A 15,980-nucleotide genomic window follows, 5' to 3' on the forward strand; every position below is an offset into this window, starting at 1 on the left:
TCTGTCTGATCACTTTATTCTTCCAGTCATGGGATTTAAAATCCCTTTGTCTTTAGTTTTTCTCCTTGGAGAATGTCTCTTGAGGATGACCGGAGTGGTGTTCCCCATCATGTTCTCCTATTAGGTTTTAAGAATTTGGTACCAGCAGACAGGAGTGCTTCATGTATATCAACGTCCTGCAGCTGGAAGCCATAACAAATACTTGTCAATCATGGCAGATATTATCTGGAAATGTCTTTCTTTTTCTTTCCTACAACTTGAATGTCATAAATTATATCATAAGACAATGGAGAACCAAGTACCAAGATATTTGCCTTTCCATTTGAGATTTTCTCAGGAGGTGTTATTATAAATATATCCACACTCAAGTGAGCCATGTGCAAGGCAGACTCAAGGTCTCAACAATCTCTTAATTCTCACCGCATGATCCTTTTGCCTCTGTCTTCTGTTTAACCTACTATTTCTGGGATTTACCTCATGAGGACCTCTCTGTGATGAGGCAGAATGCAAACCTCATCCTCATTTCATCATCCCTAAACCTGATCTAGATTCACAAGATTTTCTCCTAACCCAACTGTTTCCAACAGTCTTGCACAAATCAAGGAAATCTAAGTGCTAATTGGTCGTTATTGCTCTTCTCAAGAGAGAAATATGGAACAGTAACTTCTTCAGTAGCTGCCACATTTTTCAGGACAATCCTGCCTTCCTCTTGCCTGCTCATGCATCCATGCATGTAGGTTTTCCATCAGCCATATCAGGTAAGTGATCAGAAGAAATGTTTTGAGCAGAGACACATTTATCCCTTAAAAGTTTACATACCACAGACAGCATTCTTCTTTCTATAGCTTTTCATTGAGGAGTTAGATCCTTTCAGCTATCAACGGAGATCATTCCATGATCTCAGACACATTTTATGGATTAGATCCTTTCACTATCAAGGGAGATCATTCCATGATCTCAGACACATTTTATGGATTAGATCCTTTCACTATCAAGGAGATCATTCCATGATCTCAGACACATTTTTTGGATTAGATCCTTTCACTATCAAGGGAGATCATTCCATGATCTCAGACACATTTTATGGATTAGATCCTTACACTATCAAGGGAAATCATTCCATGATCTCAGACATTTTACGGATTAGATCCTTTCACTATCAAGGGAGATCATTCCATGATCTCAAATTTTACAGATTAGATCCTTTCACTATCAAGGGAGATCATTCCATGATCTCAGACACATTTTATGGAAAGACAGACCAGGCACAAAACCTGTTCCATCTTCTGCCTAGTTTTATCTTGTTTTGACTGAAGGCCTTCATCCAAAATGTAACGTATCATGGGTTCTGTCATGGTTGAGCAAGGCATCCTTTTGAACCACAATTTGGAGCCTCCCTGACTAACCTTTCATACAAGACCTGCTTTCTAGTCACAACAGGTAGAATCAGTACTATCCATACCTTGTAGGTCAACCTGAACTATCTGCAGTTCTGCCCAGTGGTTCAGTTTTTCTGACAACAGACCCATCTTTCATTGCTAAGAACAGGCCCCCAGCATGTGGGAAATCAGTCCTTTGTCTTGAAACCACTGCCTTATTTGGACTGTTGTGTCCAAGGCAATCTTCAAGGCACTGAAGTTGACTGGGCTGATCAGAAGATGGAACTCTCAGTTGTTTTTACCACTTGGGTAGGAATGGTTTTTATACTGGATATGTTGGGTAGGAATGGTTTTTTTACTGGATATTTTGGGTAGGAATGGTTTTTATACTGGATATGTTGGGTAGGAATGGTTTTTATACTGGATATGTTGGTAGGAATGGTTTTTATACTGGATATGTTGGATTATCATCAAATCCCATAAAGAACTCACTCAAGATCAAACAAATTTCTTACACGTATCAACTATGAGTATTTGGCGGTTTCCACAAGCATAGCATTCAAATTCAGTTGTTCCCTGGCTGACATTATTCAATTGGACAGATGAATATAATATACTTTTATTTTGATATCAGTGATGTCAAAATGGTTTTACAGCTATTGACATATGGATTTGTTTTATTAAAATAGTGTCAGACACCTGCCTTTGGTCCTTAATATAATTGAGTATACTTTGGTACATATCTTGATATGTTCGTAAATACCTGGCATACCCTGGTACAAAATTGTTTGGGGTACCCAGCTTTAAAGCAGATTGTTAGGACTAATCACCACAACAAACAACATAGAGCCTGATGTACCAGCATGTTATTCAATTCCAGATTAAGGTCTACATTGTTTGCAGTTAAAGCTGACTTGTACACAACTAAATGTGATATTCAAAGATAGTAGAGGAAATGATGGCACAAGTTAGAGATTGATATTTTCAACACTTTAATAAGTGATCTTGTGTATTTCAAACCTGTCAATATCTGTCAATAACTGTCAATAAATTGTCACGTTGATGTATGACACAGTATATGGCAGGTTGTGTCCAGAAATACCAGCTTTTGAACACAGCCATAATAGAATTTTTATAATTAATTAGTATGCAAGGAATGTTGAAAATTACCTTCATTATATTATATTTCTAGATGTTGACGAGTGTGTGGAGAAACCATGTATGAATGGTGGCACCTGCATGAACACTGTTGGGTCCTATGAGTGTAACTGTCCACCAGGAAGGTCTGGGAAGAACTGCAACGGAAGTAAGACTTTCTCATATTTGTCTTGTATACATTTATATCAGACAACATGATTTATAAGGTGTCACTTCTTCAACAGAGAAGATGATGATGACAAGCTAAAGATTGTATGGTAAAATATTAGAACATGATGTAACAAAAGCATATTTACATGCAGTAGTATAGAAGAGTTGTGTATTACTACAGATCTTCCATATAATACCTTAGTTGAGGTTGACCATATTATGTACTGATCCACATTATAATGAGAACTGTGATATGTGCAGAACCGCTGTATACTGAGAGCAGTGGTACATATGGAACAATATTGAGAACATTACAGTATACCAAATGTCAAGAACTATCAAAACATTAACTGTGTTTAAAATAGGAAATGATGTAAGACTAAACTTTACGTTACATTCTTTCAACCCATATTGTTATTCTTTGGTATGATTCTGGTCATGGGGTCCATAGCGGTACTGTGTTATATATGGAATCATGCAATAATGATGTGCATTACACCAAAAGGAGATCGGCTTTGCTATTATCTAATATAATGTAAGATACGCAACCTACTAGGAGACAACAGTTCCATTGAGACAACATTGTTGACAGCTAGGAGACAGCATTGTTGACTTACAAAAGTCTGGATTGAATCATGCTCAGAAAATATTCTTGAAAGTGAAATCGGTGTTCTTTTTAATTTAAAATGTGAACTTCATGGTACTTATAAAACATTTAACTTATCCAGTAATGATTCATAGTTGTCCATGCCAGCTGGGCTAAGAATTGTAATTGTATATGTTGCATCACTGCAGAATATTTGCAACACCCAAAATTATTATCCTCAAACTTTCAAAGAAGCACAATAATATTCTGATAAAATATCACTGACCATTATTATTATTATTATTATTATTATTATTGTTTATGTGCACTGTACAACAAAATAATAAATTATGATTATATGTTTTCCTATCCTAAATTTATGTTCCACACAAGATTACAGGATTCTGCTCACTTTAATTCAGCCAATAAATTCAGTCATCACTGACTTACATTAATGATGGAGTTTGTTCATACAGTAGAAACAGCTAGTTGCTCAACTCACTGATATCAAAAGAAAGCTGGCTTATGTGAGAAACCTGCCATGAAAAGGAAATCACAAGAAGCCGTACATGGCTATTCTTTGCAACCCATGAACCAAATCTTTGCATGTTTTTACAGTCAAATTTTAAATATCCAGTGACCCCTGACCCAAATGAAAAGGAATGTAAATCATGTCTCCAATCAAAGATGAACTTTTTTCCTTAGAGATAACTTTACTTCACAGGCAAATAGATGAAGATATTGAACTATACCTGGCACAAAAGGCAATTTCTATTTTGTCTGAAATAACTCAACTATTGTTTCCACCATCCAGCAAACAAATAGCTTTGATGCTTTAACCTCATGATAAAAAACAAACTGCCTCTCTTTAAAAATTTGACGTATTGACAACTTTAAGTTGCACAACAAGCATTACTGGTGTGCATTTAGAATATGTGAGATGAGGAATATTTGCAAATTGATTTATATGAAATTCCTTTATCTAGACAAGTCCTGCCTCATGTAGCAAAAGATTGAGTGGTCATTGTATATCGATACCAGTTGACCGCTTAAGGCATGGAGAAACAACTGTTTGGTCAGGAAACACCATTCCACTGATTGCAGAAGGTCACTGTTACATACGAAACATTTACATGTTAATGGGAAATTTGTTGCAGGGAAATTAGAATGACCATTGTGAACTGGTGTTGACTGCTAAGTAAAGCTGGTGACTATTGGAAATGTAAGACTGCCATTATACCAAATATGGGTGTATATGTGTACATGTAAGACTGCCATTATTCCAAATATGGGTGTATATGTGTACATGTAAGACTGCCATTACACCAAATATGGGTGTATATGTGTACATGTAAGACTACCATTATACCAAATATGGCTGTATACATGTAAGACTGCCATTATTCCAAATATGGGTGTATATGTGTACATGTAAGACTGCCATTACACCAAATATGGGTGTATATGTGTACATGTAAGACTACCATTGTACCAAATATGGCTGTATACATGTAAGACTGCCATTATACCAAATATGGGTGTATATGTGTACATGTAAGACTGCCATTATACCAAATATGGGTGTATATGTGTACATGTAAGACTGCCATTATACCAAATATGGGTGTATATGTGTACATGTAAGACTGCCATTATACCAAATATGGGTCTATATGTGTACATGTAAGACTGCCATTATACCAAATATGGGTGTATATGTGTACATGTAAGACTACCATTATACCAAATATGGCTGTATATGTGTACATGTAAGACTGCCATTATACCAAATATGGGTGTATATGTGTACATGTGTAATGGACTTGAACTCATCTTACACTGTTCAAGCTTAAGACAAATGAAACTTTTTTGCTGCTGTGGGTGGGGATTGTGTCAAGGATGAACTTAAAATAATTTTAAAACAACTTGGTAGCTGTTTGTGTCAAGGGTCAAGTGTCTGTACAGTTTGCAGTTGGGCTGAACTTAAAAGTAAGTATATATGGTAAAAGAAAGTCTAGTTAAATACCTAAGAGATTGATTTAGGTTGCAAGTCCTATTTTTGATTATATATGTCATATGGTAATCCAGTATTTACTGGTAAACCATAGATATTTTAGCAGCCCACATTTCTTTGATAGATGTCCATACTTTTATGTAATGTCTCTTGCTTGAGATATTTTGTGTGTTTAGCATGTAATGTACCCTCAATATAAAGTACTATAGACCTTAATGTGGAGAACAGTATTTTGGAACTGCATTTTGGTCCTCATACGCTGCCATTGAATTTAAGGTACTCAAACAGAATTTCCTTCATAATATATGTGGATGAGTGTGTAGGAAAACCCAACATCTGCTTGAAAATTCTCAGGGATCTGTCTGTATTAAAACTCTAATAGAATTTCCTTCACTACAGATGTGAATGAGTGTATAGAAAACCCCAATATCTGCTTGAATAAAGGAACCTGTATTGATACAGAGGGAGCATACTACTGTGCTTGTCTACCTCAGTGGACAGGAGACAACTGTGAGACAGGTATGTTTGACAATTATTATTACTACTAGTTATTTTTATTATTCTCCAGCTGGCATAAACATGGCAAGACATAGGTGTCACTTTCTGGCAGCATCCAAGACAGCATGGTCAATGGTAAAGTCTATTATTTAAGGTCTTGTACATCACAGATGGGGGGACATCATTGATATTAATTGGATTATGTACGGAACTACATCTTTAGATACAGCAGTCTAGTTCTTTATCTTATTAAGTACAATATAACCCACACAATTTTTCTTTTCTCCATTCATCATGGTGGGGCAATTGATCTCCCCCATTCATCATGGTGGGGCAATTGATCTCCCCCATTCTGGCTCCACATTGAAGCACTGCATGGTAAATTCCTAGCACTTTGACTCTCTGGGTACATGTTGTATGCCACAGAAACATTGGAAAATGTCAGATTGATTGACAGTGGAATAGCCAATGAATGAAAGCCACACATGGAAAGGCAAAGAAGTCAGATTGATTGACAGTAGAATAGCCAATGAATGAAAGCCACACATGGAAAGACAATGAAGTCAGATTGTTTGTCAGTGGAATAGCCAATGAATGAAAGCCACACATGGAAAGGCAAAGAAGTCAGATTGATTGACAGTAGAATAGCCAATGAATGAAAGCCACACATGGAAAGACAAAGAAGTCAGATTGATTGGCAGTGGAATAACCAATGAATGAAAGCCACACATGGAAAGACAATGAAGTCAGATTGTTTGTCAGTGGAATAGCCAATGAATGAAAGCCACACATGGAAAGGCAAAGAAGTCAGATTGATTGACAGTAGAATAGCCAATGAATGAAAGCCACACATGGAAAGACAAAGAAGTCAGATTGATTGACAGTGGAATAGCCAATGAATGAAAGCCACACATGGAAAGACAAAGAAGTCAGCAGCTGATATTGTTGAGTGAAGAATTAACTTTATGTCTGTATTGATTTTAGTTGATAAAAAAAAATTGCAAGTTCCTTGTGTATTAAATACACCTGTATTTAGTCAATGTTGGTATATTTATATGCTTAGCTTCTGCTTGCCTAAGTCATTGACATCATACTAAGCTTATTTAAAACGAAACTTACATCTTTTCCAAATGTAAACAGCTCTGTTGAAATTAAGTTTCATTTTCATAACTATCACTGTGTCATTAATGCAGTGGTCAAAGCGTGGAAAATTGCAGTTAAATTTCTTACCAAAGTGAGCTTGTGGAGTCCTCTGTTTGTTTACTGGAATCTGATTGTAGAGTCCTCTGTTTGTTTACTGGAATCTGATTGTAGAGTCCTCTGTTTGTTTACTGGAATCTGATTGTAGAGTCCTCTGTTTGTTTACTGGAATCTGATGCTATGTGAACTCTGTGCTTGACTTGATATTGCTAAGTATGATCAAAAGGCAGAAGCACTCTTTGAAGTCTTTACAGTACACCAGTATTCTCTTATTTAAAGATGGAATGGTTAAATCCCACAGACAAGTTGCAGGCCCCAGATTTATCTGTTGGCCCAGGTGATTGCACAATTAAATGAATGAGAAGATAGTAGAGGAAACATAGAGCCAATTAAATGAATGAGAAGATAGTGGAGGAAACATAAAGCCAGTTAAATGAATGAGAAGATAGTGGAGGAAACATAAAGCCAGTTAAATGAATGAGAAGATAGTGGAGGAAACATAAAGCCAGTTCACACAAGTTGATTATCTGCACACATAACAAAGTGGATTATTTCCATATATGACAAAATATCACTTCAATATGGATGTGATTAAAGCATATGACTCAACTGCTGACTTTATTCAACAATTAGTTTATATCCATGAAACTTTATTAAGAACAAAAAGAACACTTGTGTCCATTTGCTCAAGAAATAGTGCATGGTACATGTGATAAACAAAATGTTAAATAATGAAGTGCAAGCTGTTACGAAATGACTAATGTTTGAATCAGACCTGGTATTTACTTTTGAAATAACTATCCAATGTGGAACAGTGTCTAAAAGTAGACAATACAGTACTTTCATCATCCATACATTATGTTGGAAATTTTCATGGTTAAATAGAGACTAACATTAATAAAGGGTAGGTGTACTTCAGAAGGTGCAAATTGTAATTGTCATTTAATTTTCTTGAGCTTTATTATTATTGCTCTCATGTTTCAAAAATTTCATTGGATTGCATAAAGTTTTGTGGGTATTTATTATTATCAATGTATATAGTGTGTGTTTTGGAAAGTAAAGAAGGAATTAAAACAGGAGTCATTCTGCATTTATGTAACATCAGAGAAAATACATTATGTAGAGCATTATTACTGTAGCATCAGTCATTAAATTATGCAATGCATTATTACTGTAGCATCAGTCATTACATTATGTAGAGCATTATTACTGTAGCATCAGACAATACATTATACAGGGCATTATTACTGTAGCATCAGTCATTACATTATGCAGGGCATTATTACCGTAGCATCAGCCATTACATTATATAGAGCATTATTACTGTAGCATCAGTCATTACATTATATAGAGCATTATTACTGTAGTAACAGTCATTACATTATGCAGGGCATTATTACTGTAGCATCAGTCATTACATTATGCAGGTCATTATTACTGTAGCATCAGTCGTTACATTATGCAGGGCATTATTACTGCAGCATCAGTCATTACATTATATAGAGCATTATTACTGAAGCATCAGTCATTACATTATACAGGGCATTATTACTGTAGTATCAGTCATTACATTATGCAGGGCATTATTACTGTAGCATCAGTCATTACATTATATAGAGCATTATTACTGTAGCATCAGTCATTACATTACACAGGCATTATTACTGTAGCATCAGTCATTACATTATGTAGAGCACTATTACTGTAGCATCAGACAATACATTATATAGAGCATTATTACTGTAGCATCAGTCATTACATTATATAGAGCATTATTACTGTAGCATCAGTCATTACATTATATAGAGCATTATTACTGTAGCATCAGTCATTACATTATATAGAGCATTATTACTGTAGCATCAGTCATTACATTATATAGAGCATTATTACTGTAGCATCAGTCATTACGTTATACAGGCATTATTACTGTAGCATCAGTCATTACATTATACAGGCATTATTACTGTAGCATCAGTCATTACATTATGCAGGGCATTATTACTGTAGCATCAGTCATTACATTATGCAGGTCATTATTACTGTAGCATCAGTCGTTACATTATGCAGGGCATTATTACTGCAGCATCAGTCATTACATTATATAGAGCATTATTACTGAAGCATCAGTCATTACATTATACAGGGCATTATTACTGTAGTATCAGTCATTACATTATGCAGGGCATTATTACTGTAGCATCAGTCATTACATTATATAGAGCATTATTACTGTAGCATCAGTCATTACATTACACAGGCATTATTACTGTAGCATCAGTCATTACATTATGTAGAGCACTATTACTGTAGCATCAGACAATACATTATATAGAGCATTATTACTGTAGCATCAGTCATTACATTATATAGAGCATTATTACTGTAGCATCAGTCATTACATTATATAGAGCATTATTACTGTAGCATCAGTCATTACATTATACAGGGCATTATTACTGTAGAATCAGTCATTACATTATACAGGGTATTATTACTGTAGCAACAGTCATTACATTATACAGGCATTGTTACTGTAGCATCAGTCATTACATTATACAGAGCATTATTACTGCAGTTGCCCTTTGGGTAACCATCTGCAAGAGGTGTGTCTTACTTGGCCCTCTCCCCTGGGGTCCCTGAGAGGGGCTCAAGTATTACATATACAAAAATTTTAATTGAAATGACATTTTCAATTATATTGAGACCAAACTTCATAAATTCAGTCCAAGCAGAAGATGTATCATAAATTGTGACAGATATTTCATTTTGTCCCTTGGGTATGCTTAGTTGGTGGAGGCATCAGTACACAATGATTGGAATTGGAAATATATTTCTTTTCTGTAGTCACATATGTTAACATTGTTAAAACTTTGTATTATCTTACTTTATCTGGATGCCATAATTTTTCAGTCCCTTATATCTCGCCAAAGAGTGAACAGATAATAATTTTCAAACATGTACATGTCTTTCATTTTCACCGCATTTTTATAAAAATGTTGTTAACTTTATGAAATTTTTCGGATTTCAACTGCAATTTTCAGTTTTGGGATGAAATATTTCATCTTAATGTATTGAACATCCATATGTAGTTTCATTTCACTTGTTTTGTATGTGTTCATGTAATAATTGACTGAATGACATGTCTAGGATTCTCATAACAGAAGGGGTTACTTCCCCTGCCTGCATCACATTTATACAATGGGGATTTTACATTTTTTTAAATATAGATTATGGATTATAAGAGAACACTATGAGTAGACCACTAATATTTTAACAAATATGTGTGATAACTAAAACTTACAATTGTTTATTCAAATTTTCAAAACAATGCCCTTGCATCAATTTTGAATTTATTCTTCTAAATTTGCATCAGATTTGGAGGATTTATAAAAGAAGATAATACAAATATAAAAGAAGATTAAAACTGCTATTGCTCCCAGTGATGTGTTTAGCTTATCTAGCTTATGGCCAAGTAAAATTAAGGTACATGCCTGTGTCCAGCATACATTATCAATCAGCATTTTGCTGCTTTACAATTCTTCTTAAAAACCACAGGACCAGTTACAACCAAATTTAGCAGACATTATGCTGCTGACATTGAGGCCTTTATTTATACCATTAATGTAAGTCTGCCATCAAATGTGACCATCCTTACTAAAAATAGAAAACTTTTAAATAAGTCCTTCTTAAAAATACCACTGAACAGTGTTTGACAAATTTGGTACAAAACATACTTGGATGAAGGGCTTCTAATGTATCCAAAATGATGCTTATCTGCAGCCAAATATGGGTGACACACCAAAACAGAAAAACCTTTAAATTACTGTTAAAAAACACTGAACAGAATTTGACCAAATTTTATGAAAAACACCATGGCATAAAGCAGTTTAAAATTTATGTAAATGATGCTGATTGGCCGTCAAATATGGTACTGATTACAAAAGTGAAACAAACATTTTAAAACTTTGCATGGAAACTGCTAAACATAATTAGACAAAATTTGACAAAAATGCTCTAAAGCATAAAGGACTTTAAAATGATCCTTCATCAAATATGGCTCCTGTTACTAAAAATAGAAAATCACTTAGATCAAACGTTTTCAAAATCTGCTGAACAGAATTCACAAGAATTTGACAGAGCACTCTGGCATAAAGGCATTTCATGTGTGTACAAATCGGGTAATTCACCAAAAAAAGTATTGATGTCATTACAAGAAATAGAACTTTTTGAAAGAACTGTACAAAATTTGACAGAAAGCACCTGGCATGAAGGGCTTTCCAGTTTCTGCAAACAATGATGAACCACAATCAAGTATTTTCAACGTTACTAAAAATATAAATGCATTAAAGCAACTATATCTGTAAAAAAAGATTAAGATATAATGCATTAAAACAACTATAAGCAAAGTTAACAAAAAGTCCTAAAAGCCTAAGTCATAATGGATAATTAGTAGTGAACAAACAATCATGATTTGACATAAAAAAAATAGAGATGAAGATGTATTACAAATCTTGAAACAAGTGTTTTCATATGATATGCAGTCATCATCGCTGTTTAAAGTTCCACAGAAAAGTTACTTCTGACCTAGATTTTTTGGGTGAACTGCTCATGCATTGTTTTATTAGGCAGATGTTAGACAGGTGAGTGATTTCAGATCCACAAGGACCTCTTGTTTCTGTGTAATGCCACTTTTTGCTTTTCCAATGTTTTATGCTTGACTAAATATGACAGTTATTTTGCAGATGTGAATGAGTGCACAATTGGCCTGTCTCAGTGTGCAAATGGGGCATCTTGTGTCAACACACCTGGAGGATACAGGTGTATCTGTCCACCTGGCTATACTGGAGACCTCTGTAATATTGGTAAGTTTAGTAACAAATATTATATTAGCTGCCTCTCTGACACAAGCAAAGTAACAGCTGTGAGTGTTTGCCAGTTGTACAACATACATACAACAGCTGTGAGTGAACAAGCCTGCCTACCTCAGTCTGCAAGGGGTACAACATATGTACAACATCTGTGAGTGAACAACAAACCATTCTCAGATTTTCTATATGCAATTTCTCTGACCCCACACCCCAAGCTAAATGTCCAAATGTGAAACATAGGGTGGGAATATGTGTAGGAAACCGGAATTAGAAAATGGACTACTGTTTCCTTTAAGCCAAATTTGTTGTCCAAAATGTTGAAACTATGAGCTGAACTTTGGTGTGAAACTATTACACAGTGACATGTAGCTTGAAGGATTGGTTTCAGGTCTTAAATAGAATGCTGGAGAAGTGGGAAATTGTTGTCCGTTGTATTATATATTAAAAAAACAATATGAGCCCCTGTATCAGTGCAGGCTTGTGGACTGGTTTATCGAATTACAAGAGGGCAAGTTGATTTTACAGAAAATTCAGTCCTTGTTTCTACAGCAATTATAATTTTGATGGTCTTTTGTCAAAATTTAAATCAACCCTTTTGTAAATATTTTTGAAAGATGGATTTTTAACCAAATCATCTTAAGTAGTTTAGGTTGTTTGAAAAATCTTGTTTGGGATTTTATTGTCACAAATAAATACAGGGTTGTTACAAGATAAGACTCTAATACATTGTATTTATTGTTTTTTTCATATGGTGATAAGAAATGTTTACTTTGTATAACATGCATATACATTGCTATAGAAAAACACAGTTGGAATTTTTATTCAATACATTATAATAGCCTTACATGCCAATTTATAGGAACATAGTCAAACTTGTTTCGTGTGATACATTTTGTCGTTTTGTACATGATCATCTTTTCTGACTTAGATGTTTTGGAGAGTCTTTGAAATATAAACATCTTTAGATTTAGAAAATGCATGTTTTATAATATAAATTGTCTTATGTTTCCATTCAGTAATGGTCATATGTGAACCTTGAAAAAATTAATTTTATCCTAGAAAAAAAACTAGAAATGACCTGGAAATTTATCTTCAGAAAATTAAGTGTGGGAACCATGTATACGACTGATTGTTAAATAAATTGGTATATTGTTGTTACAGTAGGTAAAATAGCTCAAAATAGCTAATATTTCTTTTATGTAATGCAACTCCAACATTAAATAAAATTTGCCAATGTCTACTTAATTTAAGAAATGTCATTGTAAAGACATGTGTAACATTGTTAGATGAAATATCCTATTACTTTGAGTAATTCTGTAACATAGGTGGATTTATTAACAATTCTTAAACCAGCAACCTCAACATCAAAGTATAAATAAAGTCATAAATGCTTTGTGTTTCAGATATTAATGAATGTTTGGTGAATCCGTGCCTGAATGGAGGAACATGTATTAACAGGATTGGCTCTTATGCTTGTGTCTGTGCACTTGATTTCACTGGCAAAAACTGTGAAACTGGTATGTTTTAACTATTAGACTACATCTCTGTTTCTTCTGTTCAAGTATTTTGTTTGCATTGCGAATTTTCACATGGATGAAATAACCACAGGAGATTCCATGATGCAGTTTTTTGGTCAATTTTTCAAGAACCTAAGCAACATATTCAGGTGAACACAATAGTAGTCTCATACAAAAACAGGTATCAATTTTTTTACTTTGTACAGTATTTCTAATGAAGTCTGCTCAGAGATCCTTTTTCATGTTATTCAGACCTTCATATTAATTAATATATATATATATATCTATATATATATCTATATATATATATATATATATATATATATATATATATATATATATATATATATATATATATATATATATATATAAAGTAATAAAATTCAGTGTTGGTACTGTAGAAATCCTTACAGCATATGAAGGTATCCTTTAAGGCAATGTTTGTTTTATTTTATTTTTCAGCATGTTGCCATAACAGATACAGCAATACAATTTTGTTTTTGTTTTACAGGGGTTGAAACTGCCTTCCGCTTATCCTTCCCAACCCTGAACTTGACCTACAGTCCTGATCTGGCTTCAAATACCTCACGCAGATTCATCAATCATGCAAAATTATTCTGTAATGATGTAAGTTTTTAAGGTTTTGACCATTTATTTAAGGAAATGTTTGATTCTCATATGTATATATTAAGGATCACAGTTGAGATTTGATTATCTAAACTTCCAGTATCCAGTCAGACATTCTTAGGATCAAGCTTTGTATATGGCTTATAAAATTAACAGGACAGGTCAACACTCACTCTCCAGTACAATTGTTGTGTCCATAAAACACCATTACATAACCATTTGCAGACTGCAACCCTTATCCAAATTTATTTCACAGCTAGGCAGTCAGCAAACATGCTGCCAAAGCTTATGTTGGACACGCCCAGCTAACCTGCCATATTTTCCAAATACACCCATTGAAGCAATGTCTAGCTTCTGTAACAACAGGCAGTATCATTGGGATACTTGCATAATTTGCTGACTTGAAATGTTTTCAGTTTTATAATTATGGTTTGGTTTTGCTCATGGCAGTCCCTGCTTTCATCACAAAGAACAGGCTTCCACTCATGAAATCTGTACTTTGTCTAAAAACCACTTTTTCCTCTGACTCTTCTTCCCAAGACCATATGCAACATCTGAAATCTTTCGGTTTGAGGGGTACAGAAATTACTTTTTTCAGCATTTACCTGAGAGATCTTTCATTCTGAAGGGCTCAGTTCCACCTGGTGGTCCTATATGAGCAACACAACAGACTGTATTCCCAGGTTGCACAATGTCTTTATAATGATGTCATGACTACTGGATTTACTGGAGCTAACATTTTGTCCATTCATTATCATGGGAAAATTTGATCTATGAGGTTATGGAGGTACTCCAAATGTATTGAGATTGGATACAACTTGTTAAACAATACATATTTTGCTCTAAAAAAAATGGTTTCATTATGTTTCCAAATTTTCTGTAGAAAAATTCATTCATAATTTTTGTCAGCAATTTTTAGTGTTTCATAAAAGGCTTGCAAAAGCTAATGAAAAAAATTATTTTTTGTAACAAAAAAAGTATGTTTTAGTATTTGGTATTACTCGATAAAAAAAACAGTGAAAGCAGCAGTGTATAGTCTTATTTGGCAAAAAAGAATAGAACAATTTATAATTTTATTTTGATTTTAATGATGCTGAACATTAAACAGGCAAAGATTATAGAAAATAAGAATTAAAATATAATATCTTATTATTATTGTCACTGAATGCTCTACAGAGTATGAGTTGAAAAGAATACACTGTTACAGTAATTTATTTTCTTCCAGGTGGAATACTTAATGAATGCTCACAAAGACAGATTCCCCAACTTCAAGGAATGTGTTGTCAAAGATTTCAAGTAAGTTTGTAATTAGAGGTTGTGGGTTAGATACATGCCTAGACCAGTTTTTGTCAGCTGTCTGATTGAGTTCTTCGGAAAGGAACATAGCACCCATGTCTTCTGTTTTATATACTCAAGTAAAATCCAGTGAAACAAGCAGTGAAACAAGCAATTAAGTAACTTTCTTCAGTAAATATCAGTATGAGATAAAACTGGCATGTCACATAGGTAATACTAGTAACCTTGTCACATGCTTACAGAACTGTCATGATATAGTCGTGTAATACTAGTAACCATGTCACATACTTAAACAACTGTCATGACATAGGTAATACTAGTAACCCTGTCACATGCTTACAGAACTGTCATGATATAGTCGGGTAATACTAGTAACCATGTCAAATACATATATGACTGTCATGACATAGGTAATACTAGAAACATTGTCACATGCTTACAACACCACCATGACATAGACAGGTAATATTATTAATCTTGTCACATGCTTACAAAACTGTTGGGTAATACTAGTAACCATGTCACATACTTATACAAGTGTCATGACATAGGTAATACTAGTAACCTTGTCACATGCTAAACAAAACTGTCGTGACATAGTCAGGTAATGCTAGTAACCCTGTGATGTTACAAAACTGTAATGATATAGTCAGCTAATATTGGTAACCATGTCACATACTTATA

General features: G+C 34.1%; 1 protein-coding gene across 1 annotated transcript in view; it reads left to right on the top strand.

Annotated features, from left to right (window-relative positions):
• The window catches only part of LOC149798563 (uncharacterized), a 258,625-nt gene that overhangs the window by 181,826 nt on the left and 60,819 nt on the right, over nucleotides 1–15,980 (top strand). Inside the window, exons 75-80 of the mRNA XM_089957207.1 lie at nucleotides 2,572–2,685; nucleotides 5,687–5,806; nucleotides 11,731–11,850; nucleotides 13,260–13,373; nucleotides 13,885–14,000; nucleotides 15,226–15,296. Of these exons, the coding sequence (XP_089813333.1) occupies nucleotides 2,572–2,685; nucleotides 5,687–5,806; nucleotides 11,731–11,850; nucleotides 13,260–13,373; nucleotides 13,885–14,000; nucleotides 15,226–15,296 (655 nt within the window). The remainder of the gene's footprint in view (nucleotides 1–2,571; nucleotides 2,686–5,686; nucleotides 5,807–11,730; nucleotides 11,851–13,259; nucleotides 13,374–13,884; nucleotides 14,001–15,225; nucleotides 15,297–15,980) is intronic.

Source organism: Sinohyriopsis cumingii, chromosome 5, assembly GCF_028554795.1.
Source record: "Sinohyriopsis cumingii isolate HCF-2022 chromosome 5, ASM2855479v2, whole genome shotgun sequence".
NCBI lineage: Eukaryota > Metazoa > Mollusca > Bivalvia > Unionida > Unionidae > Sinohyriopsis > Sinohyriopsis cumingii.